This window comes from Dipodomys spectabilis, unplaced genomic scaffold (assembly GCF_019054845.1).
Source record: "Dipodomys spectabilis isolate Male_0828 unplaced genomic scaffold, ASM1905484v1 ptg000009l, whole genome shotgun sequence".
In the NCBI taxonomy this organism is placed as follows: domain Eukaryota; kingdom Metazoa; phylum Chordata; class Mammalia; order Rodentia; family Heteromyidae; genus Dipodomys; species Dipodomys spectabilis.
The window spans coordinates 7,699,109-7,725,285 of NW_024870686.1; the positions used below are offsets into that span (position 1 = coordinate 7,699,109).

At 38.3% G+C, this 26,177-nt stretch overlaps 1 protein-coding gene and 1 long non-coding RNA gene across 2 annotated transcripts in view; one reads left to right on the forward strand and one right to left on the reverse strand.

The window, feature by feature from the left end:
- Nucleotides 1-3,655: 3,655 nt before the first annotated feature.
- Nucleotides 3,656-7,871, forward strand: LOC122125448. The gene is made up of 2 exons (XR_006150760.1): nt 3,656-7,167; nt 7,255-7,871. It is a non-coding gene; the product is annotated as an uncharacterized LOC122125448 (long non-coding RNA).
- Nucleotides 4,808-26,177, reverse strand: part of Tnks (tankyrase) — a 142,279-nt gene continuing 120,909 nt past the window's right edge. Inside the window, exons 18-27 of the mRNA XM_042700029.1 lie at nt 24,111-24,299; nt 23,015-23,252; nt 22,258-22,340; nt 15,909-16,029; nt 14,428-14,525; nt 13,710-13,784; nt 13,295-13,400; nt 12,425-12,611; nt 10,646-10,802; nt 4,808-9,095 (exon numbers count right to left, since the gene is read on the reverse strand). Of these exons, the coding sequence (XP_042555963.1) occupies nt 9,009-9,095; nt 10,646-10,802; nt 12,425-12,611; nt 13,295-13,400; nt 13,710-13,784; nt 14,428-14,525; nt 15,909-16,029; nt 22,258-22,340; nt 23,015-23,252; nt 24,111-24,299 (1,341 nt within the window). The 3' untranslated portion in view covers nt 4,808-9,008. The remainder of the gene's footprint in view (nt 9,096-10,645; nt 10,803-12,424; nt 12,612-13,294; nt 13,401-13,709; nt 13,785-14,427; nt 14,526-15,908; nt 16,030-22,257; nt 22,341-23,014; nt 23,253-24,110; nt 24,300-26,177) is intronic.

Consider the following 26,177-nt stretch of genomic DNA (forward strand, 5'->3'; position numbering starts at 1 on the left):
AATAAGAGAGCGCCCTTGAGAAGAGGGAGGGATAGCAGGAATATGGTTGATTCAAAAAGGAAGGGAATGAAGTTGCCTGTGACACAGTGAAGCAGTGGTTCCTGGTGGCTGCCCATTAGAACCACCTGGACAACCTTCAAAGTCCTGATGGCAAAGTGGAACTTGTGTGGGTGGATCCAAGCATGAGCCCAATGTTCCCTGGGTGCTGCCCATAGATAACCATGTTTGGGACAGGATGGCAGGATGCTTTGGGGGACTGGATCTTGGCAACCCAGAGCTGGCTTGTCTCAAAGCAATCCCAGCCAGGTGTTGGTCACTGGTGTTTGTCATCATCCCAGCTGTCTGGGGAATGAGATGGGGTGCTCTGGAGTCCTGGGGTGTCTTTCCATGCTCCCCGAAAGGCAATACCATGCCTGAGTATTACTGTGTTTCCTGGAAACCTGCTTGTCCATCAAGATGTGCTGAAGGTTTCCCTGTACCCTGCCTTTTTTGCCTTCCTTAGAGCTATGAGTCATTCAAGAAGAGACTCCTGCAAGACAGCAATGCAATACTTCTAACTTGTGTAAATAGCCCTGTCTTTCTGAGTGGCATCATTTCTACATTTGATATGCCTGTATTTCTCTAGGATGTATATAGTTTAGGGGAGTTTTGTTTTTTTAGGAACATTAACATGTCTGTTTTTATTTATTGCTTGAAAAAGATCATTTGAAGAAAAATAAATACATTTTCAACCACTTCTGCTTGTTTTACCTTTTCTTGAAAAGAGTCCTGCTTTAATCCGAGCATTCAGCAGGCTTAGGCAGAATGGCAAGTTCCAGGCCAGCCTAGTCTACTACACTGCAGGACGCTGTCTCACGAAAACGTAAGAAACCATCCTGCTGTTATGATTTAGAGGGGAGAACAGCTCCTTGTCTACTTTGTACTGCTTTAACGGAACTACAGATCATAATCAATGAAGAACAGATTTATTACTTATAGTTTTGTAGTGGAGAAGTTTCAGAACAAGAGCACAAGGCAGCAAGAGGAGGTACTACATTTGCTTTTATTACAGGCTCACTCACAAAGCCATTAAAACCCATTCACTAGAGGGAAGTCCTTGACCCAGTAAGATTCCACTTCTCAACCCTGTTGCATTGAGGTGTATAAAAAGCCAGCACATGACTTTGGGGGAAGAAGGTGCATTCAATCCAAGACAAAGGAAGGACTTGGAGTTCCTGTACTTCTGAGCTGAACATACTATTGTATTATTAGAGCTTAACGTTTTAAAATACATTTTATTGGGACTTGAATTCCAGGGCCTTGTGTTCTTGCTTAGCTTTTTCACTCAAGGCAGGTACTCTACTGCTTGAGCCACACTTTACTTTTGGCTTTTTGCTATTTTATTGGAGATGTTTTCTCAGATTTGTTTGTGGTAACTTGTATCATCTTGTATATTTCCAAGCAGTCCTGTTTGGTATAGGATTCCTAGTTAGCAGATAGAAAAGTAGAGAATCCTCGTTTCCTTCCAACTATGGAGTCATTTAGTGATCTAGGGCAGACACTGGTTTCCTGACTTCAGCCAAGTCAGTCAATCCAATATCACCTCCCATCGTATGCTTTTCTGTGGAGAGCTGCGGGCGCCGACCAAAGATGGCGCGGCCGCATGGCACGGCCAAGCCAAAGATGGCGCTGGCTTCCGCCTTCCGCCTTCCCGATGGCGAGTGCTCTCTGTGAAAAACAACTCCTTATATGGCTATGACTTGGCTCCTAGTTTGCTTCCGTGTTTGCGACCCTATTGGTATATGCCACGTGGCACCTCGGGATTGGCCATCCAGGAGGCTTATAACGGGAGTGCGGGTGCGGGGCAAGGAAGAAGCTAACAATCAAGGGTCCTGAATAAACTGCTTTGAGAAGAATCCCGGGTCGTGTCTTCCTTGCTGGTCGAGGTGGATGCGACACTTTTCACTACTGATTCTAAGTAGAATTATTAACAGACTTAGTTTACTAATCAGTTCTTGGGCAGGAAATGTCAAGCATCATTTTAACATGTTATGTCTTACTTGAAAACAAAGGAAGACTCCATCTTCCATTTCTACAATGTTCAGGCCATCTGAACAGATGCCAACTACAAGGCAAGGCAGTGAGGCCCCAGGCTGACAGGAGGGAGCAGGTACTCCTTTGGTACAGAGGCCTTTTATTTTGGCTTAGAATAGTAAAGTAGGGAAAAATAAAAGCAAAGTACTGTACACAGGGCCTGTAGCTTCCAACCTGACTCTGGGTGAGAACTACCATGATAGGCAATGCAACTAGTAGTTCTTCAAAATTTGCTGCCCCCAAGCACTCATCCCTTTATATTAGGAAGATTTACTTTTCCTTTAGGAAATGCTTTGTGGCCCACACCTCCCACAAAGCAACTACTCAAGAGGTTCAGATAAAAATGTGGATTCTTAATGTCATAACGGAAACCATATTGATGAAGTTTTGTTTTGTTTTTTTTTCCTGAGTCTTGAACTTAGGGCCTGGGCACTGTCCCTGAGCTTTTTTCTTCAAGGCCTGAACCACAGCACCACTTTTGGCTTTTTGTGTTTCTGTGGTCCTAAGGAATAGAACCAGGGCTTCATGCATGCTAGGTAAGCATTCTACCACTAAGCCACATTTCTAGCTCTGAAGTTTTTTGTTTTTTTAATTTTATATTCGACTTGCCTTTTGTGTCCAATTCTGATCACGTCCAATTTCTGTTTCCTAATACAATAACCAAAGGGGGGAAGCGGAGTCTAAAGGGCATTCAGAATCTATCATGGGAGACAAGATATATAAAGTTATATAGTGACATCAACTCTACTTCCACTCCAGTGTAACACCACAGCTCCATGGCCAGGGCTTGGCATGTAGCTACTGCATTTAGCCTTACAGTGGGAAGAACTTCACCACTTTCAGTCACTTTACCTGTCAATGGAGGTTAAAGGATTTTTCAGGGTTGTTGATTAATGATGGTCTAGAGCCCTGGGTAAATCTTATGGGTTCCATACTGTCTTCTCTTCTTGTAGGGCTTCTAAGTACTTAGCAACCTCTTGTGACTGACATTTGTGCTGACAGTTTACTAATAAACTGTGGCTTTGAACCTGCCACCTAATGGGTCATTAAGCATGGAGAGAGAAGGGAACAAATGAGAAACATACCCTCTGTTCTCTATGCTAGGCATTTTTTTTTTTAAAGACAGGGTCTTGCTTAAAGTTCAGGTTTGCTTGGAACTTTATGTCTTCCTGCCTCGCCCCCCCCCCCCCCCATGCTTAGGTTGTAAGTGTTTATGTGTGGCTGTGCTAGATTTTTTATTATTAATCATTGCCTTGAGCACATAATCCTCCTTTTCTTTCTTCCAGTCTAAGATGTGGGCAGGGCTGAGTCTCTGGACTATCAAGTGGGACCTGTGAGCTGTGGCATAGGGCTTTACTAAAGGGAACCCACGTACCCCCTGCTACTGCTGTACTTCTTAACTCCCACAGGGACCTGGAGGTGGGAATAAAGAACTTTAAACCCTGGTCTCACAAGGAAGATGAAGGAATATTGTGATATGAGTTCTGACAGCTTTAGATCAGCTGTGTTGAGGCTAGTCAGACTGCTGCAACAGTTAAAGAAAAACACTTAAAAGTGGACTGCTATCCACACAGCATACTTTATAAATTTTTTTATTGAATATTAATGAATTACAAGTAGTGTAAGTTAGATGTTAAGCCAAAGCACAATTACAGGTTAAATACAATCACCGAGATGTTTTAAATAGAAACCCCACCATGGCGTCAGTTAAGTTCCTGATGCCCTCTTTGGAAAGTAAGTTAGAGGGTGAGGGTAAAGAGGCCTTTAGGCAAAGACACAAAGACTAGAAGAATTTCCATGCTGTGAGCAACTTTCCATGACCAAATAGCTGGGATTGCCAGATAGAGAAAACAAAGCAAAAGCCCAGGATGCACAGTTAAACCTAGATTTCATGTAAGTAAAGAATCTCTTCCCCACTTTAAACTGTAAGGATATGCTAAATATTGCATGAAACACAATGTAAAAAACTTTGAAATTCCAGTTTAACAGGCCTTCTTATGTTCTATCTGACAATCCTATAAATAGACAAATGAACTCTGGTCTTTGGTGGGCACACAGACTAAATAAAACAACACGGATAAGAACCAAAAGGCCACTACTTACTTACACAAAACAATATCACAATGAGAAAATACAACTACTACTCAATGCTGCCAGGAAACATTCTAGATTTCCTCAAAGCTGGTTTGTAAATGTTTCTCAGAAACCTTGTGCATCAAAGTACCTTTTTAGTTTTGTAGGTATGAAAGACAATTATTACCACAAAGATAAGAAGCTGTAGAACAATGGGAGCAGAAGCAATGGTTACAGTCAGGGCTACCTCCTAGCTCTAGGCTGTTGGCCTGCGAGACTTAGGTTCTTCTTAACTTTCTTTCATTGTAGTGTTCCCCAACTGTTTGTCCTGAACATTGGGAAGGACAGCAGAGTATGTGGACACTTCACTACTAAACTGAATCATGGGGCACACTCAGGGATGCCTGTGGAAATAGACAGACAAAAATGACAAAAACAATCTGAATTCTGGAGGGTGAGGGAACTCTTGGAAAAGATGATGGAGGAGTGGTACAGAGATGCCCAGTGTAAGGGAGAGAAGGCCAAAGGAGAGTACAAATGCAATCCTCCTACAGTGTGAATGTTACCTCAAAGGGCTTCTGCAGAACGCTCTGGCAGAAGTATAAAATAGGTCTCACTATGACCATATTTGGTCTTTTAGTATATAAAATCTTCAGTTTCCTACAGGTGTTCAGTTTAATATATCATAGTTTCTATTTTAAAATGATTAAAAAATAGCTCGCACACTGTGCAAATGCTACATGGTATCACGGTTGTTATTATATTCCCATATGTACAATTTAACAGGCTTTGAAATCTTAGCATTTCTCCAAACCACAAGATATGAGGAGTTTCAGATATGGAGAAATTGGAACGTATTGATTCTGTTCGCTGTTGTATGTGAGGGCGTATTAGGAAATATTCCCTCGTCAGCTTACCATATACGTAATACATGGAGACATACCCCATTCAGTGACACCGTTCCAATGCTAAGAAATAGAATTAGACTGTTTCACACATCAGGATATAAAAGATTAAAAAATGTCTGCCAAGTTAAGGCTTTCTTAAGAAGAAAAACTGCCTATTAATTGCAGAATGCACAAGTTGCCAGAAGCAGCCTCTCTTAAAAGGTGGTATTTTTGGACTGTTCTTCCTTTCCCAATGTTAGATGTGCTCAGAGTAGCAAGTATTATTTTCATTTCTCTGTCATTGATTTAACATCCTACAAACTTCAGTCTTTAAGTAAATGTCTGACACACTAAACCCTAGTTTAATGTCAGGTTTGAACATTTGTTGAATGACTAAAGTCCGTAGCTGTAGGAAGATAATTACTCTGAAAGAAACACAGTCAGAAGGCTACCATAGATATCACACAACTGAGGTCTAGGTGCACTGGTGGAAAGCCGCTTAGAAAACTGTTTGTGAGACCATTTACAGGAATCCATTTAATGCACATTTGAAAAGGGAAGGAGAACAATGTTTAATAACACTTTGTGCATTTAGAGAATATGCTGAAATAGAGAAAAATCTCAACAGCCTATTGCATTTGGTAGAACTGTTTTCCTGCTTTAAACAAAATTTTGTTTTTGTACAATATCTATGACAATAGAAAGTGAATCTATATTAGTGTTTGCTTGTCATGTTTAGGCATTTCTCTATATGTTTCAATGCACTTGGCTATTTTAAGACAGCAAAGGGAGATCAGCCAATATCATCAAGCTCAAAGGAGCACAAGGATGCTTGTTATTTTGTGACTACACACAATATTGTTTATTTACGTAAGCTGCTTGGCTAGAATTTCTACTTGGCTAGAAATTCTGGATTGCTAAAGAGGAAGAGAAAATAAGAATCCTGGTGTACTGCTATCATTTTGTGTAGAAGAAAAACTCTGGGTTCCATGTGGTCGTTTGCTAACAAACTGGCAGAAATTTTGAGCACAGTTCTGGTTGTGATATGGAAATGGAGAGATACCCAGATTCTTTTTGTAAGACTCAAGATGAAGAGAGAAAATAAGTGGGGTAAAAGGCAATTAGAGCTTTCTAAAATTACAACTAGCAATTGAGGGAAAGGCAAAGGTAAGTCCAAGAAGGAAAGTATTTAGAGCACTTAATTTATGCCTAAATATCCCCAGTTTAGCCACAACAAACAAACAAACAAACAAACAAACAAAAAAACCCTGGAAAACTGGGCCCCTCAGACCTAAAGAAGCCCTTTGATTTGAACTCTGGTAAAAGCTGGTAGCAATGGCAGAAATGTCAGGATTCTCTCTTCTGTTCAGTTTGGGAATCAGAAGGTGTGTTTCAGGGAGTCCCAAACTTGTGTTTTTCAATAGTGCATATATAAGAAATTAAACAGAGCCTAGTTAAATTTAATGCCACACTTTTATATTCCAGAAGGTTCCTCACATTACTATATATGGAAATTCCAAGTGTGATCAACTTTTGCTAACTTTTAAGTATACTCATGATGACCTTTGGCTTTCAAGTTCTGAAAAAATCTATTTGGCTCCTGTGATATATCCCTTAACCTAATCTCTTTAATTGATAATGTACATACACTCTTTCAAGACCTATGACATGCTTGAATCGACTAAAAGCGCTGCGATGTCTTCTTTACATGTACCTTTACTAGGTATACAGAACATCAGACATAGAACACTGGCAGTTGAATGAACCACAATCTTAACTTCTCAAGTGTAAAGCCCACATTTAAAACTGGCACATGTATGAATCTAATTAGTATATGATGGAAATAACACAACATCCAACCACAGTTGGGTAGTGGTTTATCTTTTTAATGAAGCTATAGAGCTGTCCATATCTACACCATATTAACTTGTTTATTTAACTAAAACTCACAGCTGTATTTACTGTTCTGACTATGTTGGAGGTGAGGGCGAGTAATACACACTCCACAGCTACTGAAAATGACACCGAGAGCCAGGTCTTCAACCATTTTACACACAGCAAAAAAGAAGGGAAGGAGGAAAAAAGCCCTCTAGTGCCACTAAATACACAGCCAAAAAAAAAGCACCCAGCCTAGGTCACTGACACTTCAACAGAAGCAGCAGGTAGCACTAACTCTTGGTTGAGCTTTGAGGACCCATGGCCACTGACACTTCAACAGAAGCAGCAGGTAGCGCTAACTCTTGGCTGAGCTTTGAGGACCCATGCAAGCTTCAAATAGAAAATTCAGCAGTCTCAGTGCCTCGTTCTAGCATTGGGCTAAAGCCACAAAAAAAGGTTATTTCGAGAGCTTATTTCTAAGATTTTGCATGTAGCCATTTTATTTCACGTTTGGAAACTTAAAGGAGGTCACAGCTTAATCAGACTGCACTAAAAAGAAAAGTTATATTAGTTTTCAGGACTTTCAATGGATGTGGCAGGTTTACACTGGTTCTTATTTTTCTATGATGTTCACATTACTTTTGCTTCAAAGCTGAGTGAGATGCACAGCATGTCAAGTAAATAAAAATATGCACTCTGCCCAATACTCAGTCATGGTGAACAGGGCAAGCCTAAGGACTGAAGTGGGTAACTTTCATTACTGTCAATATGTACTTTGCAAATGTTGGGGAGAAGAAGCAGTATGGTGCTTCCTTATCAAATTCATTAAAAAAAATAACCAAAAGGGCTTTGGTTTCAATTTTTTGTCTAAATATATTAAGAATAGCTCAAAAATTTAGTGCAGAGATCTTTATAAACTATTTGAAGCATGCTACTCAAAATACCCTTCAAATCTGAAGTCAAAAAGTTCTTGCATTTGTGTACATCTATTACACAGGTTGAGTCCTAGCTTTCTAAACTAAAGAGACAATAAAATGTTTTGAGACCTTAATGAAGTACAATAGGTTCACTGACTTTGGGAATAAGGCAGTTACTTTTGAGGACCCCAGTTCTGGTGGTACAGGGCGACTGAAGGGAAGTGTCACCTATTCTGTGAGAAGTCCCTTCCACGCTTCTTGGCTGCAATGTGCACAGCCAGGTGCTTCTCATCAAGCTCCCTGTTTGTAGGCTGACTAGCCAGCGCCTTGTAGGCAGTTCACTGGGGAACAGAAGTCATAATTACTTCACTCAGATGTGTTCCTGACTATGCTTTCTGGGTTCCAGCACTGTCCTGAACTCCCCATGCAGCAGGCTGTACTGGAAAAAGGAAGTGGCTGTTCCTGGCTCTAATATCTCATCAGCTCCTAAGTCAGCCTGATGGTCTGTGTCTTCCCTTGTAAGCTGGGCAGACTAGAAAAAGGAAATTAAAGTTTGATGTTTTTCCTTTTCATCTTCATTTGTGTTCACAACAAGCACAGATACAAAACCAACAAAAAAGTGGAAATAGCATCTTGCTTAGCCAGAAGCTCAGGCTGCACTACACTGTTAATGGTATTATTCAGTGTGACTTGTTCAAAATATCCTGGGAAGGGCTCGGGGCTCATTTTCAAAGTAAAAAAGCACCAATGATGCATGTTTGAAAAAAAGTTCAATGAGCCTGTCATATGTGTATGTCTGTTATATGTCATACACATAAAGCAAATGTAGTGTGCGATTATGAACATATGAGACAGTATTGGTTTTCTTTTTCCATTTCCAAGTCTAGATCAAAGAAATCTGGCTTAAGAAATGGGTAACTGCAATGAGAATGAGCCTGAGATATGTTAAAAGGCCGCCCTTGTAAACATTCCCTCAAAGGGAACAGTAGCAGTTGAGTATTTGTTATTCATAATATACTTATCACTATCGCAATGCTTTATAAAAGACGAGTAGCTTATTTCTAGGCTGTCAAGGATGAAGAGACTATGGATTTTTTTTTTGTTGTTGAACACAATCCACTGTAATCTAGTCCCAGGTTGGCATTCGATCTGGTTTTTACTGGGGGTGGGGAGGCATTTACTAGGTCTTCTGTTCTGCAGCTGTGGCGGTCTGTGAGGGGGCTTCTGGTTTCACAATCTGGTATGTGATGAGATACTCTGGGTATGCCTAGAAAGGACAAGAAGAAAAACAACTCACCCTTCTGGTAGGTGTCATATTAAAGTTATACTTATTGAGAAGCCTCAGTGGTTATTAATCTGAACCAGCATTCTACCTGGCCCCAAAGAACCTGGGAAATCCAGCAAAGCAATTGGGATCTGACCAACCAACAGGTCTACCTACTAATTTGTAAATAAACACGTTAAATCCTACCGTCTAGAAAACCAGATATTATCTGTATTTCTTTCCCCCTGCTTTTTTTCTGTACTGGGGATGGAACTCAGGACCTTGAAGGTACTAGGCAACAATTCTACATCTGAGCTATACTTCAGCCATCAATTTCTATTCAGAATAGTGTAAATTTGTCACACTTAATTTATCCCTTAATAATAAGGCATGCCGGGGCTGGGAAGGTGGCTCAGTGGGAGAGCACTTGCCTTGCATGCCTGAGGCCCTGGGTTTGATTCCTCAGCACCACATAAGCAAAAAAAAAAAAAGCTGGAAGTGGCGCTGGGCTCAAGTGGTAGACCGCTAGTCTTGGGCTGAGGGACAGCACCCACGCCCAGAGTTCAGGCCCCACGACTGGACCCAAAAATAAAATAAAATAAAATAAAATAAGGCATGTGCCATAAACAGTAAAACTAAGGCAGGAAGCAACAATAATATCTGTCTTTACTTCATGTAGCAAACTCTGTCACACAGCATATGGTCAATAAAAGTTTCTAAATAAAAGACTAATTCTGCTGAGCAGAATTCAAATTAATTGTAGAAAATGATGTAATCCTAAATCTCACCTAGAAGGAGTAAGGGTGAGATATGTTGAGATAGTTCAAGTACCATTTTTTATAGCTAATTAACAGAAAAGACAATGGCTCAGATTTACACTTGCTTCCTTCCCCAATATCCACCCCCCCCCATATTTTCTTTATACTCTTTTTTTTTTTGTCGGTCATTGGGCTTGAACTCTGGGCCTGGGCACTGTCCCTCAGCTCTTCAGCTCAAGGCGAGCACTCTACCACTTGAGCTACAGTCCCACGTCTGGTTTTCTGGTGGTTTATTGGAGATAGGAGTCTCCTGCCTGGGCTGGCTTTGAACCGCGATCCTCAGATCTCAGCCTCCTGAGTAGCTAGGATTACAGGCGTGAGCTACCAGCGCCTGGCTTTTAGCATCTTTTTGATGGGAACAAAAGGATGGCTGATGAGAAACCTTAACCAGAAATCACTATGAAGACAGCAACTGGAACAAGAAAAGTTAAAAAAAAATCCTCTAGTTTGTATACTACACAGGAATCCTTTATCACTAACTATAAAATAATGATAAAAGTAGACATGGTATCTCAAGTGGCTGAAAAATAATACTCATTTGGGGGAGGAAAGTATTTTGAGTCCTCAAATATATCTGCTGAATGCTCATATCTAAATTACTTGATTGATGATATAGTATCTGTAATAAAGAGTTTAAGATAATTAAAAACCCTACTTTTTAACATTTAAAATGCAAGAAAAAAACATGTGGACATGTTTAATAATCTAGTCATACTTATTCAATGAGTAACACACCTGTTCGCCTCTGTAGATGACATATTCAGCATATGCCAGCCCATTGACACTTGGTCTACCAATAACTGAATGATGACCTGGAGGAGCATGAGCCATTTTCATGGTGCTGAATTGCAGAAAAGATTTTCCAAGGGTCACTCTACAGAAAAGCATTTGTCTAAAGAAAAAAGAAGAGCAATATTAGAAGGAAGCTATATATCTTCGAATAATGTAATTATTAAGATTGTTTTTTAAAAAAGCTAAGTTTAATAAAAGGCAAGCTAACTTAAATGTTATTTTCAAATTTTTGTGGGGGAATAGGACAGAAATTGATATATTGATTTACAATACAAATATAATCAAGGTCAATAGTGAAAGTATAAGGTCATTCTGGTATGTTTTAGGAACCACAGAAAATGTGTGGCTTTAAGTAGTGCTTAGTGGATAAAGAGAAATATTAGAGAAAGCTGCATGAATGGATAGGTAAAATGTAAAGAAAACAAGCAGAAAGGCACCACATCTGAAATTAAGATTGGGCTTATTTTTTGTTATGAGGAAAAAGTCAAAATGGGGATACGTAATAGAGTGGAACATGAACAACAATACTTAGCTTAACTATGTGGCTGGAAATCATATTACCTGGGTGAAGAATGAATTAGTGCAGTGCAGATTACAGGGGCTAAGGAATAAGGAAGGTTGTCTGAGAAAAACAGTATATAAACTATCGTGTGTCCACTCTAGCTTCCTCCTGCTTTTGCAAACACAACTGTACTGGAATGAAGCCTCACTTTTATTTACAGATAGTCTATAGAAACTTTTGTAGTACTGAGTCAAACCTAGTCATTGTGATAGGGATCACAAGGCTGCAAAGCCTAAAGTAATTACTACCAAGACCTTTAAAGAAAAGGCCAACTCCTAATCTAAATGATATAAAAGTTTAATCAGTGAAATTGGTTACACTGTTAAATATAAAGTTATCTAGTTAAATTGTTTCTTTGTGTTATGAACACTATGAGATTATTTGGGGCCAACTAAAATTTATGTTGGACCTAGCATAATTGGATCCTGACTAGATTTTCTTTTTCTTTCTTTTTTTTTTTAAGTTGGATATTACTTGTGATTTTCTAGGGATGCTGGTTTGATATTGTGTTTTCTTGTGGGTCTAAGAAAGAATGAATCTGTTCAACATTAGGAAGAGGCTTTGGCATTCCAAGTCAGCTCTATGAAATACCTCTTGACCTGCCAGGTCCTGACTTCTTCTTTCTGCCTCCAAGGTTTCTCTGTTGGTGTTATGCCTGGCCAACCCATGAGGCTATAAGTTGTAAGTAGCCAAGTGGATAGTACTGGCTCATGTCTACTCAGTGGCTTGTGTTGTACAGGGTGCCCAAGTGCTGGTGTAGATGTTGATCAGTGCAAGCGAGAAAACAGTGGATAAACTCATCTCTTTCTCCTATGAATACAGTATTGTTCTGAGAGCCTCTGAGATGCAGTACTTCATACAGCTTCTTAAAGCAATCAACTGCACTTGCTACGGAACTGCCTTTCCTAGTTCTGACTGTGAAGAAAGGCAAGTGAAGACCAAGGAGAAAGGAGACCAAGATTTACACAATTCTATTATAACCTATGGCTGGTAAGTAAATATGTCTGGTTTTAACCACTAGTACCTGCTTTGTCCAACTTTTAAGCATGGCTGGTTTATTAGGGGGTAAGACTGTGGAGAATCTGTGACATCTATAGAGACTGAGAGGCAAGTGTGGTTGGTTAAGGTGGTAGCCATCACACTAAAGGCAGGATGCTTACCTGTGACATATATAACATGACCTATCTTTGTGTGTGGGGCAGCCTGTTCCTCCACCAATCCCATAAACATACTGGTTGCTTTTAGAGGAGTTTTCAGCAAAATAAATTCCAGCTCCAAACATTCCTCCGATGTAAGCATGTCGCTCATCAAACCCTTTATGAATAATGGCATTAATGAAAGGAGAACCTAAAAGTATAACAATAGATTAGTTTTTTAATAGAATTTCAATTAGTAGCATATTTTTCTCAATATATTCAGCAATTAATAATGCAAATTCATTTTCTAAGCTGGCTGATTATATATAAATTATTGTACTTTACTAGAATCAGCAAAGAATGTGACATGTATCTTTTAAGATAGTGTTAAGAACAAGAGTATTTTACATGCAATCATGATTGTGATGAGCTTAAGAATTACACTAACTTATGGGCTGGGAAGGTGGCTCAGTGGTAGAGCGCTTGCCTTGCATGCCTGAGGCCCTGGGTTGGACTCCTCAGCACCACATAAGCAAAAAGAAAAAAGCCGAAAGTGGCGTTGTGGCTCAAGTGGTAGAGTGCTAGCCTTGAGCTGAAGAGCTGAGGGACAGCGCCCAGGCCCAGAGTTCAGGCCCCATGACCGGACCCCCCCCCCCCCCCAAAAAAAAAGAATTACACTAACTTACAACAAAATATACTTTACTAGGTGAGTCAACTATATACATTACTTTCTGCATGTGCTTTGAAAGCTAATACTGACATGAAACACTAGCTAGTACCAACAGTAAGTATTTGAGAAACAGAATCAAAACAAGACATTTGAACACAACCAACCCTGTATTAATTTTCTGCCAAAGCTTGGAGGGACGTCTGCAAAGACTCCATGGTACGTACCATGAAAGAGCATGCGCTCATTGTGATGGTTGTGGTTCTCTTCAGATACTTCCTTTTGTCTGTGACAGAATCGCTCTCTCAACTTCTTGTTGACAACTTTTTGAATCTTTAATAAAGGATGAGAAAAAGAAAGTTAACTATCAATAAGAGGTAAGTTCCTAATTTACTAGGAAAAGTGTTTTACTTAGGTAGGGTCAGTTTTGTTTTCTTGTTTGTTTTACTTAAGTGACAGTCATGTCAGTGGAATTCAGCTACTATTCCTCTTAATGATTTTTACTTATACTTTTTGTTATTCTGTATTTTGGGGTTAATTCTGATGTCTACTGGCATCATTTATATCTGCTAACTCCACTTCATCAAGATTTAATTTTTGGGTAAGCAAGCCTATTATTACCATCAAAGCTTTAAAACTTACTCGAATGACATTGTATCTGTTAAAGATGCCACCAGCATTCCCACCATCTCTATGTTCTCGAATAGTACTCTGCATCTGTAGAATAAAATGTTTTAACTTTATATAAACACACTGGTGTATTAATTCTAAAGATATTTCCTCTGTTTCCAATATTTCAAGTTTCCCATATGGTTTCAGTGAATAGCCAAAAACTCAGAATTAGTAAATAGGAGTTCACTAACAAATTGTTTAACAAATTTAGTGACATGAGAAAATAGAGATTAACCAAAGCTCTGACAAAAAGTGATTTCTATACCATCTCTCTCTCAGGACATCCATACAAATAGTCATCCTATTTTGACTGAAATAATTATGATTGGAGAAATTGGCAGCTGACTTCTGAACCATATGTGAAAATTAAACATATTGTTTAGAAAATAGTTTTAGTAGGATGTGTACTTACATGAATTTCAAGGAAGTCTCCAGAAAAAGATATCTACCCCACATACTGGACAATAAACATATGACGTGTTATAGTTCTAATCTACAGTGGTATAATCTGAAGCACTGTGATGTTCTAACCTACAGTCCTATTTCAATTTTGGCAATATTCTATTACTGTGATCACTAATGGAGACTATTAACAGGCAAGTGATTATAGGAAATTATAGATGAGCTTATGCTGACTAGAAAACAGGTTTAATAGGAGTCAGAAAATTAAAATTTTTATGTCCATTACCTCTTCTTCTACTGACTGATATTCTTTATCTTCTGGAGCAAGATCTAGCAAAATAGTTCCCTGATTTACACAATGAAAAGTCAAGTAAGGATTGGTTCCTGAAAGAGAGAAAAAAATAAACATGTAAAATAAAAGTCCATACTACCTTGGCCCTATGTTAGAGGAACTTAATAAATAACTGACATTATGAGACATAACTTAAACTATTTTCATTTTCAATGTCAAACATAAGAGTGTATTTAACAACTAAAACAAAGACAGAATAAATTATGATATTTTAGGGAATTTATTTGATCTATTCTTTCAGAGTACCTTCTACTCAGTAGGTTTTAATAGTATTTGTTGAACTAAACTCATATCATGAATGCCCATGAAAAAAATATGTCTGACATTAGAGAAATCACAGTGTGTCATGTGTAAAATGTAAGAATTATCCTTTACTAGCTTCAAATGTTCACTAACATGAACTTCCCAGTTAATTTTATGGATGGAGTATAATATACAGATAAGTAAGTAGGAATCTAGTTCAAAACCTCCTTTTAAGTCAGACGCTGGTGGCTCCCATCTGTAATCCTAGGTACTCAGGAAGGTGAGATTTGAGAACCACTGTTCAAAGCCAGCCTGGGCAGAAAAGTCCGTAAGACTCTTATCTCTAATAACTTCCCAGAAAAAGCTGGAAATGGTACTGTGGCTCAAGTGGTAGAGTGCTAGCCTTGAGTACAATGAGGCTCAGGGACAGTGCCCAGGACCAGCAAACAAGCAAGCAAACAGACACCCCCTTTCAGTTTCACATCATTGCAATTTTCTTAGCTCTGCATATTATCAAGTTGTTTTCCTTATCTTTTCTTGCTTTCCTATAATGAAATGTATTTCTAAGAGAAATGATAAGCATGAAAGAAAAAGATAAGGGACTTTTGACAACAAAGGAAAATGGAAAAACAAAACAAAACAAAACAAAAACACCTGAGTTAATGGTCAAAAAGAAGGGATAAAGGTTCAATAAGCAGTAAAGGGGTAATTTATGAAAGACAGGTTTTAAGTATCTGACTTTATTCCCAAAGCAACAGGATTTTATTGAAGGGTTTGAGCCCAAGAATGCTGGATCACATACTCATTCAAAAGGGTTGGGGTGGTCCGTGTGCAGAAGGCAGGGGAGGGAGGTAATAGCGGAAAGTTGCAGATAAGCTGGAAAGTGATGTGATGGTCCTGGAGAGAGGTCATGGTGACTTGGGTTTGGTGAGAGCAACAAGATGGTGGTGTTTAAAAATTCCAGAGAAATGTAGGAGATAAAATGTAGGAACAGAAAGGAGAACTCACAGGTATTTTCAACTGGAGAAGTATGTTGCCAGTAACTGAGATGAGAAAGCAGAAGGTACTCTATCAGTTACATGTTGGGCTTTGGGGCCAGATTGTCTGAGCTAAAATGCCAGCCTTGACATTTATCTTGCATTGTTAACATAATTTTTTTTCTGCCAGCTTACCTTGTTGTCCACCTAAAAGTCTTTCTACTCCTTTGATTAATTTGTGGCGATGTCCATATGCGTTGATCCCTATTTCTTTCAACTCTTCATGACCCATGTCAGCCAAAACATCTAGTGTAATCTGAAAAATGAAAGTAAAAATTAGTTGTAAATCTGTAGCAGTTCCTCAGGGAATGAAGGTATTTCCAGTTGCCTATAATGTTATGATTCCATACAAATACAACTCTTTTGTTTCCTTTATGAGCAGGACTTTACAGCTTTCCTTTCATTGCTTTAATTATCAAGTTTTTAGCTTAACAAAAATACATCTAATTTGCTATAACTGATGTGGAATTAAAAAAGGAGCAGTATTATAGAAATATAAATGATCATTGTTGCATTTCCTTCACATTACTGAGTTCTACCATCTTTTACCTGCCTTAAGATAGATAAGACATGGATAACTCGTCAAACGGGGAAATCACAGATTCCACTGTCCAGGAGGCAGTAGAAATGAATAGTAGAGAAAAGGGAAAAGTAATTGGTATTGTGATTGTTATAACTAAACAGAATATGGTAAGCAGATTTTAGGTAAAGATAAGAAAATTCTCTGTGTCAGGAATATTCAAGCCAGGAATATGCTGCTTAGAAAGTAATGAAATGAGTGGGGCGCTGGTGGCTCACCCCTGTAATCCTAGCTACACCCCTGTAATCCTAGCTAATCAGGAGGCTGAGATCTGAGGATCACGGTTCAAAGCCAGCCCAGGTAGGAAAGTCCGTGAGACTCTTATCTTCAATAAACCACTAGAAAATGGGAAGTGGTGCTGTGGCTCAAGCAGTAGAGCACTCGACTTGAGCTGAAGGATAGCACCCAAGCCCAGAGTTCAAGCCCCATGGCCGACAAAAAACAAAAAAAAACAAGAAAAAACAAAACAAAAAAAGAAAGTAATGAAATGTGGATTTGAAGTACTGAATGTGATTTCAGACCATGTGATAAAGAAGCTATATCAGGAATTCCAATTAGGACAAGAGAGGAAGTAATTTATAAGCTCTCAAATTCTCAGATTTATCAATCCGGGCTGAAAAACACACATTTTATTTTTGCACAAAATAGCATTTTTATTTTTGCTTATTCATCCCTGTAGACGGAGATAATTAGTTGGCTCCAGTAATACCTTTGTGAATGAAAGTAACTGTGACTCTAGCACCACCAAGTGGCAGTGTTCTGATTTCATGAGATGAGATCTTGGGCAGCCACACACCTGTCATTTTCAGCCCACAAGAGGCTTGTTCTGTGACAATACAATACAAACACTGGTCTACAAGACTGGCCTTTCACTTTCTTTCTTTGGAAAAGAAAGAGTAATCTTTTTTAAAAACAGACATTCATGTAAGATTCTAAACCATATCCATAGCCTTTTCTACTTTTCTACTTATATAAAATACTTTTTTGAAAAACCTGAGAACTAAGATATAGGGCTCTGCTGATTTTTATCGTCAGAGTGAAATTTTTAAGTCTGATCATCTCAGTGCAATGAACATACATTGCTCATTCTCTGAAGTAATTTACTATATTGCTGCTAAGTGGCTATTTAAGAAATAATTGCTCTATTGGACAAAATGGGCAATTCACTTGAAATTGCTCAAAGGAAGTTTTCAGTAGAGCTTTCAAAAAGCACCAATCTGAAACACACATCTCTGAAACAGAATAGGATATTTCACAAAATAGGAGCCTTTACTATTTTTGGCTACATGTGATTTTAATAAAGATTGTGAACCACATTATCAATAATATCCTTTCTTCTTCTTCTTCTAAATATTCTGTCACTTTAAGTAAAGTTGGCATAGAAATGGGATCATATTTATGCAACAACTACAACTCAGACGCCTCAACCTTCTCTGAAGTGACATTCAGTATTTATCTAACACAAGTAGTGGGCCAGGATCAGAACTCTTTCTCTCTCCTCTCTATTTTCTTTTTTAGTCTCTCAATCATAAAAAAAAAATAAAACCCAGACCTAACTATCACTACGACCACCCAAAATACTCTGACAAATAGACATGAGGCCACTTACTTTAGAAAGCTAGGCTGAGGGTAGATCTCTTAGTCTACAATGGCTTTAAGTATCTGTTTGGACTGAAGTGCTGCTCTTGAGTATTGACAAGGGAACAGATTTCAATCCAGACAGAAGACCCTAAACGTATTGATACATTCCTAACAAATACAATGCAGTTGAAGCAATGGGATAGAATTCTTAGATCATGGTGCGTATCTTGGGCTCTCACTCTCGTGGAGGGCTCAGCTGGGGGAAGCTGGCTACAGAGAGAGCATGACTGCCACTTCTTACATTCACATTCACACCTTGTGTGAGCCCCTTCTTCTGGAGTGCAGGATGGCCTACTGACTTGTTTCTACCCAAGAATAATATAGCTATGGTGACAGGGTGTTGATTGGAAGATCCTCTTTTCCTCCTTGTGGAGTTGGATAAAATAAGATGCCCATTAGAGAGGCTAATGTGGTAAGGACTGAGGCCTTCAGTCCAACAGACAGAAAAGATCTGCATTTGTCAAGAACCATATAAATCTGGAAGGGGATCATTTTTTCAGCTGAGACTTCAGAATGAGATTCCAGCCCTAGCTGATACTTGACTGCAACCTTATGAGACAACTACACAGATCCTGCTCCACAAAATGTGTGTTGTTTGAAGCTGCTAGGTTTGTGGCCATTTTTTCAGCAGCAACAGACAGCCAATATACATGGCATAAGGCTATTCAACCACTGTGAGTAACCTTGGAAGTGGATCTCCACCAGTTAGATGAGCCTTCAGATGAGACTGCAAGACTTGGCTGACAGCTTTGACAGTAACTTGACGAGAGATCTTAAACCAGAGACAACCAACTAAGCCAGGCCTGCATTCTTATCCACAGAATCTGAGATAATAAATTATGGTTATTTTAAGCTATTAAGTTTTGGAGTAGTTTTTCTCATACAGCAGTAGATATACTAATATGCCCGTGCTATCTTTTTGTGTGTGGTGAGCCTCAGAGTATTATGATTTCTCACTTAGCTTGCTTGCTCAGAGCTGGCACTCTACTACTTTGAGTTATATCTCTAGTCCAGCTTTTTACTAGCTAATTAGAAATGAGTATTGTGGCCTTTTCTGCCCATAGTCCTTGGATCTTAGCCTCCTGATCAGTTAGGATTACATGTGTGAGGTACCTCTGCCCAGCCATTTTGACATTTATCCAATTTGATGCTCATAGTCCCACAGAAAGAATAAACATGAAAATAACCAAAAGGAAAAAAAGAAATCATTCATTAGGATATTGGCTAAAGGATAGAAGGAATCAAAAATATTTGGAATCTTGAAAAAGAGAGAATGGCCCAACTTTACCTGCAACTGAATACAAACGTATTACTGCAGTTCCACCAAGCCATTTACCATCATCTCTCTAGCCAATATTCATTATGTGCTTGCTATCCATCAAATATACCAATGAAAGTTCTACTAGAGCCTTATGAGGAAACTGAGGCTAAGAAAAGTCATAAAAACCTCAGAAGGTCAGGGATATAGGTGAGTGGTAGAGTAGTTGCTTAGAATGTCAGAGGCCCTGGTTTTAATTCGCAGCACCGGCTGTGGAAAGTACAAGATATTAAAATATAATATATGCTCAACAAATGTCAAAAGTCATGATATATAACTTGATCCTCTGCCTGCCTTCCTTCCTTCCTTCCTTCTTTCCTTCCCTTTTCCCCAGTTCTGAAGCTTGAACTCAATGCTTTTACTCTCTCCCTCACTCAGCTTGTTGCTCACAGCTGGTACTCTACTACATTTCCAACCTAGCTTTTGGCTGGTTAACTGGAGATGGAATTTCATGGATTTTTTTTTTTTTTTGCCTGAACTGGTTTCGATTCTCAATCCTCCAGATCTCAGCTTTCTGAGTAGTTAAGATTATAGACCTTATATTTATTCATATTTATTAAAAGCGGTGACTAGAAACCTGAAATAACAATTTTAAATTCAGTTGCTTTGAGTTAAATGGTGTCTAATTCGTTCTCATATTTAATAGGCACTACCACTGGAAGAAAAGCTACAGAATTTAGTTTTGTCTTCATTCATTCACAACTCTCTAAAATATGAGAAATATTATTTTGAAAATCATGCTTTTAAACGATAGTAACTCACTTTATTTTAAACCTTAACTTAGGTTTATCGAGAAAATCAAATTTGTTGGGCTAATTATTTATATCTAACACACATTAAGATATAACTATCATCTTTAGAATAAAGATCATTTGTATGTGAACTAAAATCATCCTTCATATAAAGCAAATGTCACTTCTTCTAGAGAGTTGCCTCTTGTTTCTGAAATCTGTCCATTTTACCTGGGATGGGAAGAGAAAATTAGCATTATAAAAGAAAAGTAGGTGCTGAAGTAACATTAGTACCACATTTAATCAATTATAAGGGATTTGGGTAACATTGTTTGATACAAAGCTTAGTTAAATGTCTACATGAAACAATACAATTTAGTTCAGAGACTTCTGAGAGTAAGTGTGGAAGTTGAAATTATGATAGTCTGAAAGATAATTTCTTGGGACCAGAAACTAAACAACGTTCCCACTCTATTGGGAGAGAGGTATCCATGAATAGAAACAAAAGGCAGGAAGATATTATAAAGTGTCTTAGCAGACAAAATAGTTCCCTTGGCCTCAGCTAAGCAGACAGGAATTAAGTCAGGCATGCACCTTTACTGCTCTCAGCTATATAACTATTGTGACCATCATTACTTATTACTGACTTGCTTCAATATGTTAATGTAAGAAAGAATTAACTACATCTGTTCCGTTATTACAAAAGGCTAGATAAATAACATCTACAATTGAAATAAAAATAAACTTGATTACTTGACAATTGGGCCAGAAGATCAGTTTCAAATAGATCAATATAAACAAAGACAATATCATTAGTCTGGAGGAAAGGAACAGCATTAGGTAATATACATTAAGTGTAGCAGTCAATATACTGACCAAAAAAAGAACATAGGAATTATTTTGGCCAAAAGAAAATCAATGGAACACTGATTTATTTGGAACAAATTTGCAGTGAAAAGGAAAACCATGAAACTGATTGAGAAAACAACCACAAAAGGATAAGTTGTCAGAAGGACTGATGGAAAACTGATCTATTAAAGTATTAAAATCAATAAAGTGAGGTAAACATGCTACTGGAAGTCAGTTGCTCATGAAGAATATACAATGAAAAGTTAGGAATAAAAAAAGGCTGTAAATCATAATGTAAACCAACTGAAATAGAATCTAAAATTCTATGAAAAAATTGGTCTTTTTTGAATGATATGTGTGACTTTCACAATTTGGAACAAAGGGCTAAGGTGGCTAATGTAGCCAGAGCAGGAGTAATGCTTTATATAACCAAATCCTTCAGGGAAGAAATAACTTATATAACTTACTGTTTATAATATTCTCATAAAAATCTATAATACAGAAGATGAATTAAATGACAGGAAGAGGAAATTGTTTCTATATAGTCTTCACCAGCAAAGAAAAAGACTTCTTGCCTCACTGAAGCATGTTTTAAAAATTGGCAAATAAAACCATAATATGACAAAGAATTTTAACCTCCAGATATTTATAAGCATTGTAATTTAACAGGTAATGGAAATAAGAGGTTCAATGTCTTTTAACCCAGTTTCACACAGCTGGTAAGAGGGAAAAAAATAAACCAGAAGTGGGCATAGGTCAGTGAAAAATTTGAAAACTATGTCTCATAAAGAATTTTTTTCCCGTGCCAATCCTGGGGCTTGAACTCATGGCCTGGGTGCTGCCCTTGAACTTTTATGCTCAGATAGTGCTTCATGACTTGTGCCACAGCTCCACTTTTGGATTTTTTGGTGGTTAACTGGAGGTGAGCATCTCAGACTTTCCTGCCTGGGCTGGTTATGAACTGAATAACAAAGACTATTAACTGCTACAGGATTTGGGGGAGAAATATAAAATACTAGGCTCCCCTGGCTTCAATAGAAATGTGATATAGGTTCAAAAATAGCTGCCAATGGGGCTGGGAAGGTGGCTCAGTGGTAGAGCACTTGCCTCGCATGCCTGAAGCCTGGGTTTGATTCCTCAGCACCACATAAGCAAAAAGAAAAGAGCCAGAAGTGGCGCTGTGGCTCGAGTGGTAGAGCGCTAGCCTTGAGCTGAAGAGCTGAGGGACAGTGCCCAGGCCCAGAGTTCAGGCCCCACAACCGGACCCAAAAAAAAAAAGCTGCCAAGAAGAGAAGAAATAATAGGTGGCAATAAATAAGTTAAAACTGAATTTAAAAGATGCAAACACAGTTTTAAAAAGTTTACCTGTTCTGTTTCAAAGATATCCCGCAGGTGTTCAAGGCCAAGCGTTTTTAGGAACTGGCTGATATTCATGTCAAGACCCGCAACTAAAATAGAAAAATTATGAAGCTAAAGGAAACTTCAGTATCTAGTTTAAGCCATATATCCTGACACCTCTGGTTGGATGTATAGAAGATTTTACATAGTATCAAGTAGAATATAAAAGTTTTCTGTAAATTTTTTAAGGTATTCTGAGTTTGGTTGAGAAGTGAAAGCAGAGTGTTTTGTCACATATGTAATACTTATATTAATTCTAATAATGTAGGTGGAATACAGAAGTAAAATGAAAAATTACATATGTTGAGACTATAATACAGTATTAATTCTCACATAATAAAATGTATTTTATTATAGGATAAAATGGAGGATAGTTTACTATTTTTAATGAATTAAATATATAAATGTCCCAGCTCTTATTTTAGCTTTCATTCCTTAAATAACCTGTTTGAGTTTTCTGTCTGAATTTCAGTACTAAGACCTACTCACTCAACAATGGTTGGAAACTCAGGTATACATTATTAAGAACTTTTTATGGAGTGTTCTTTGTTTGTGTTTTTGAGACTGAGTTTTATCAGGTAGCTCAAATTGGCCTTGAGCTGTGATCCTCCTCAGACCCCACATAAAATATTTCTTACAACATGTTGTAAGTGTGAAAATTTACAGGATATCTATAAATGAAGTATTCAGTAAGATACAGATAAGCATTCACAGGAATTCCTACCTTCTCCTTCCTTCCTTTCTGTTCCAGCTGCACCATCCCCTGCATTGGAGGCCCCTCCCACTGCCAACTCTGCTAAAGGGCCAGTCAGGTTATCTATGCTGCTGGCAGCAGAGAGGCAGGAGGGAGTGGATGCTGGTGAGATGAGAGAGGCACTCACTACGGTTGCCTGAGGTTTGAAACAGGTAGGTAAGGCCTCTGGGGGCATGGCATCTATCAGCAATGCTCGGATATCGTCAGCCTAAAAATAATAATCATCAAACACAAAAATACAAGGTTATAATTTTTTTTAACTAAGTAGCCATTTTTTGTGATTTTTTTCTTTAATGATTAAGAAATGGTTAAACATGGTTATTGGTGTATATTAGTGGAATGAGTGTGGCAGTAAGAAAAATATAAGACGTGGCTGGGGCAGGAAGGAGGGCTTGGTGAATGTTTGTCAATCTAGAAATTAGGCAATTGCTACTGATGACTAAAGGAAGGGGAGCTTGGTTCTGTGTAGATTTTTGCCAATATTGGCACAGGAAAACATGAACCTAATGTACTTGCAGATGTGGCTAGGATTTCTATAAAGAACTCTGCCAAATGAACTGGCTGGCTTATCTGCACCTGATAAAGTACAGGAATGAACTGTAACTGTTTAGTTCACTTTAAATAAATATATTCATCTACAATTTGCTAGGTTGGAAAGTAAAATTATTCGGTATTCCAGCTTTTCCCCAGTAAAAGTTTCATTAAGTAAGAAATAGCCTCAAAGACCAAATCCAGAGTTCTGTCAATGAAACATGGCTTCAGAGAAAGTCAGATAATATCAGCCACACACAGAAGGTATAAGGTATTTTACTAAATAGAATTCTTAAAGGATACATGCTAGAATGCTTTCCTAAGATTCATGTTTCCCATTCTCACAAACTAAGTGGGCAGAATAGTTAGAATAGTTAACTTCTACTTTAACAGTTTTAAACAACATAAGAAATATGAACTTATGTATTCTTATTCTAAGCAAAGCTAAGTCTGATGGAAGGTAAACGTTCTTAGCCCTAGGATGTACCTCTAAAGTTATAAGGAGGATTGCCAAAAATCTGAAATGAAGACTTACGGTTGCCAAATCTAAAGGTGTCTGACCTTCTTGATTCTTCATAGTTGGATCTGCACCATGTGCTAGGAGTAGGGCACATAACTGTGTCCTTCCTTTTTGGGCTGCTTCATGAAGAGGAGTAAATGCCCACTTATCGGTTGCATTTACACATGTATTGTATTTGATTAGTAAAGCAGCTATGTCAACATGCTGAGAAAAACAAGAAAATGTAAATAGTTAGGCATAAGTAAAGTTCCATCATGTATACTTGTTTCTACTAACAACTTACTCTATACTCGTATTTCATGACTCTATCTATATTTTGGACTTTTTTTTGGACTTGCTTCCTTTGAGGACGCAAGTTTCAGTTATTTTTTTTACCCTGTAATTCTGCACGTAACTTTTTTTTTAGTCTTCTAACATATTCAGTTTTATTTTAAAAACACATAAAATGAACTTGCTCAGGTTGTCAAGTCTTCTATTAATGGTTCAATCCACTGGTTCTCTTCTAATATTCATATTTGTCTTCTAACCTGCTATGATCAGATTTAGTTATTAAGATGCTAATTGCAAAGATTCTGTCTTTTTTCCAACCTTTGGGAAAGTAGCATAATAAAATGAAAATTTATAAAAAAAATAGTTTGCAGTGTTAAAAATGATTTAGAGGAGAAAAAGTGAGTGGAATGAGGTGATGAGACCCTAAGTCAAGAATGATAATGAAGAGCTAAGTTCAGAAGTTTTTGAACCCAGTATTCACTGGTGGCTTACAGCTGTAATCTAGCTATTTAGGAGGCTGAGATCTGAGGATTGCAGTTCTAAGCCGGCCTATATAAGAAAGTCTGTGAGACTCCCATCTCTAATCACCAGAAAACTAGAAGTGGAGCTGAAGTTCAAAGTGGCAGAGTGTTAGCCTTGAGTAAAAAAAGCTCAGGGATAGCCAGGCACCAGTGGCTCATGCCTGTAATCCTAGCTACCCAGGAGGCTGAGGTCTGAGGATCAGGGTTCTAAGCTAGCCCAGGCAGGAAAGTCTGTGAGACTTATCTCCAGTAAACCACTAGAAAACCAGAAGTGGCACTGTGGCTCAAGCGGTAGAGCGCTCGCCTTAAGCTGAAGAGTGCAGGGACAGCGCCCAAGCCCAGAGTTCAAGCCCCATGACGGACTAAAAAAAAACAAAACAAAAGCTCAGGGACAGTGGCCTAGACCCTGAGTTCAAGCCTCACAACCAAAAAAAAAGTTTTGAAAGAGGGAAAAAGGGGGGTTTAGAAAAACATTCACTACAAAAAAAGCACATGAAAAGTCAGATAACTATGGTGGTAGGGGAGGAGTTTACAGAAGATTAAAAAATAAAAGACTACTAGAAACTAGGTAGAAAGGAAAATGTAAGAAAGGTTAAGACTCTCTTGTAGTATATGGCTTTTGAAGTAAAGTATGAATGCAATGATACTCTGTAACTAGTTTGGTGGAAAACACTGGAACACAGAGGAGAGGCCATCATTTATTTATTGGCTTACCCTCTCCTACCCACTCACCCAACAACCCTAAACACTAGCTGAATATCCAGTAGGGTCCTGAAATTTAGGATAAGGAACTCTGGGGTACTGCACTAACAGTTCTAGCTATATGACAAATGAGCTCAGTAAGAAGTGTACTACAGAAAAACTATTATAAGGGAGATAAAGTCTACTAACATCACTATTTTGGAAAAGGAGAATAGACAAAAGGGGTAATAAGTACAGAAAAATTTTTAATGAAGAAAGCTCCTAATGTGGCCGGGTGCCAGCTGGCTCATGCTTATAATCCTTGCTATTCAGAAAGCTGAGATTTGAGGATCAAGGTTCAAAGCCAGCCCAGGCAGGAAAGTCTATGAGACTCATCTCCACTTAAATCAGCAGAAAACTGGAAATGGTGCAGTGGCTCACAGTGGTAGAACACTAGCCTGGAGTTCAAGCCCCATGACCAACAAAAAGAAAAAAAATTTTAATAGGAACATGAAACATTGATTCAACAATTAAGACTTTTTTGTTTTGGTTCTGGTACTGGGGCTTGAGCTCAGGGTCTCTTGCTTAGCTTTTCTACTCATTTTACTAC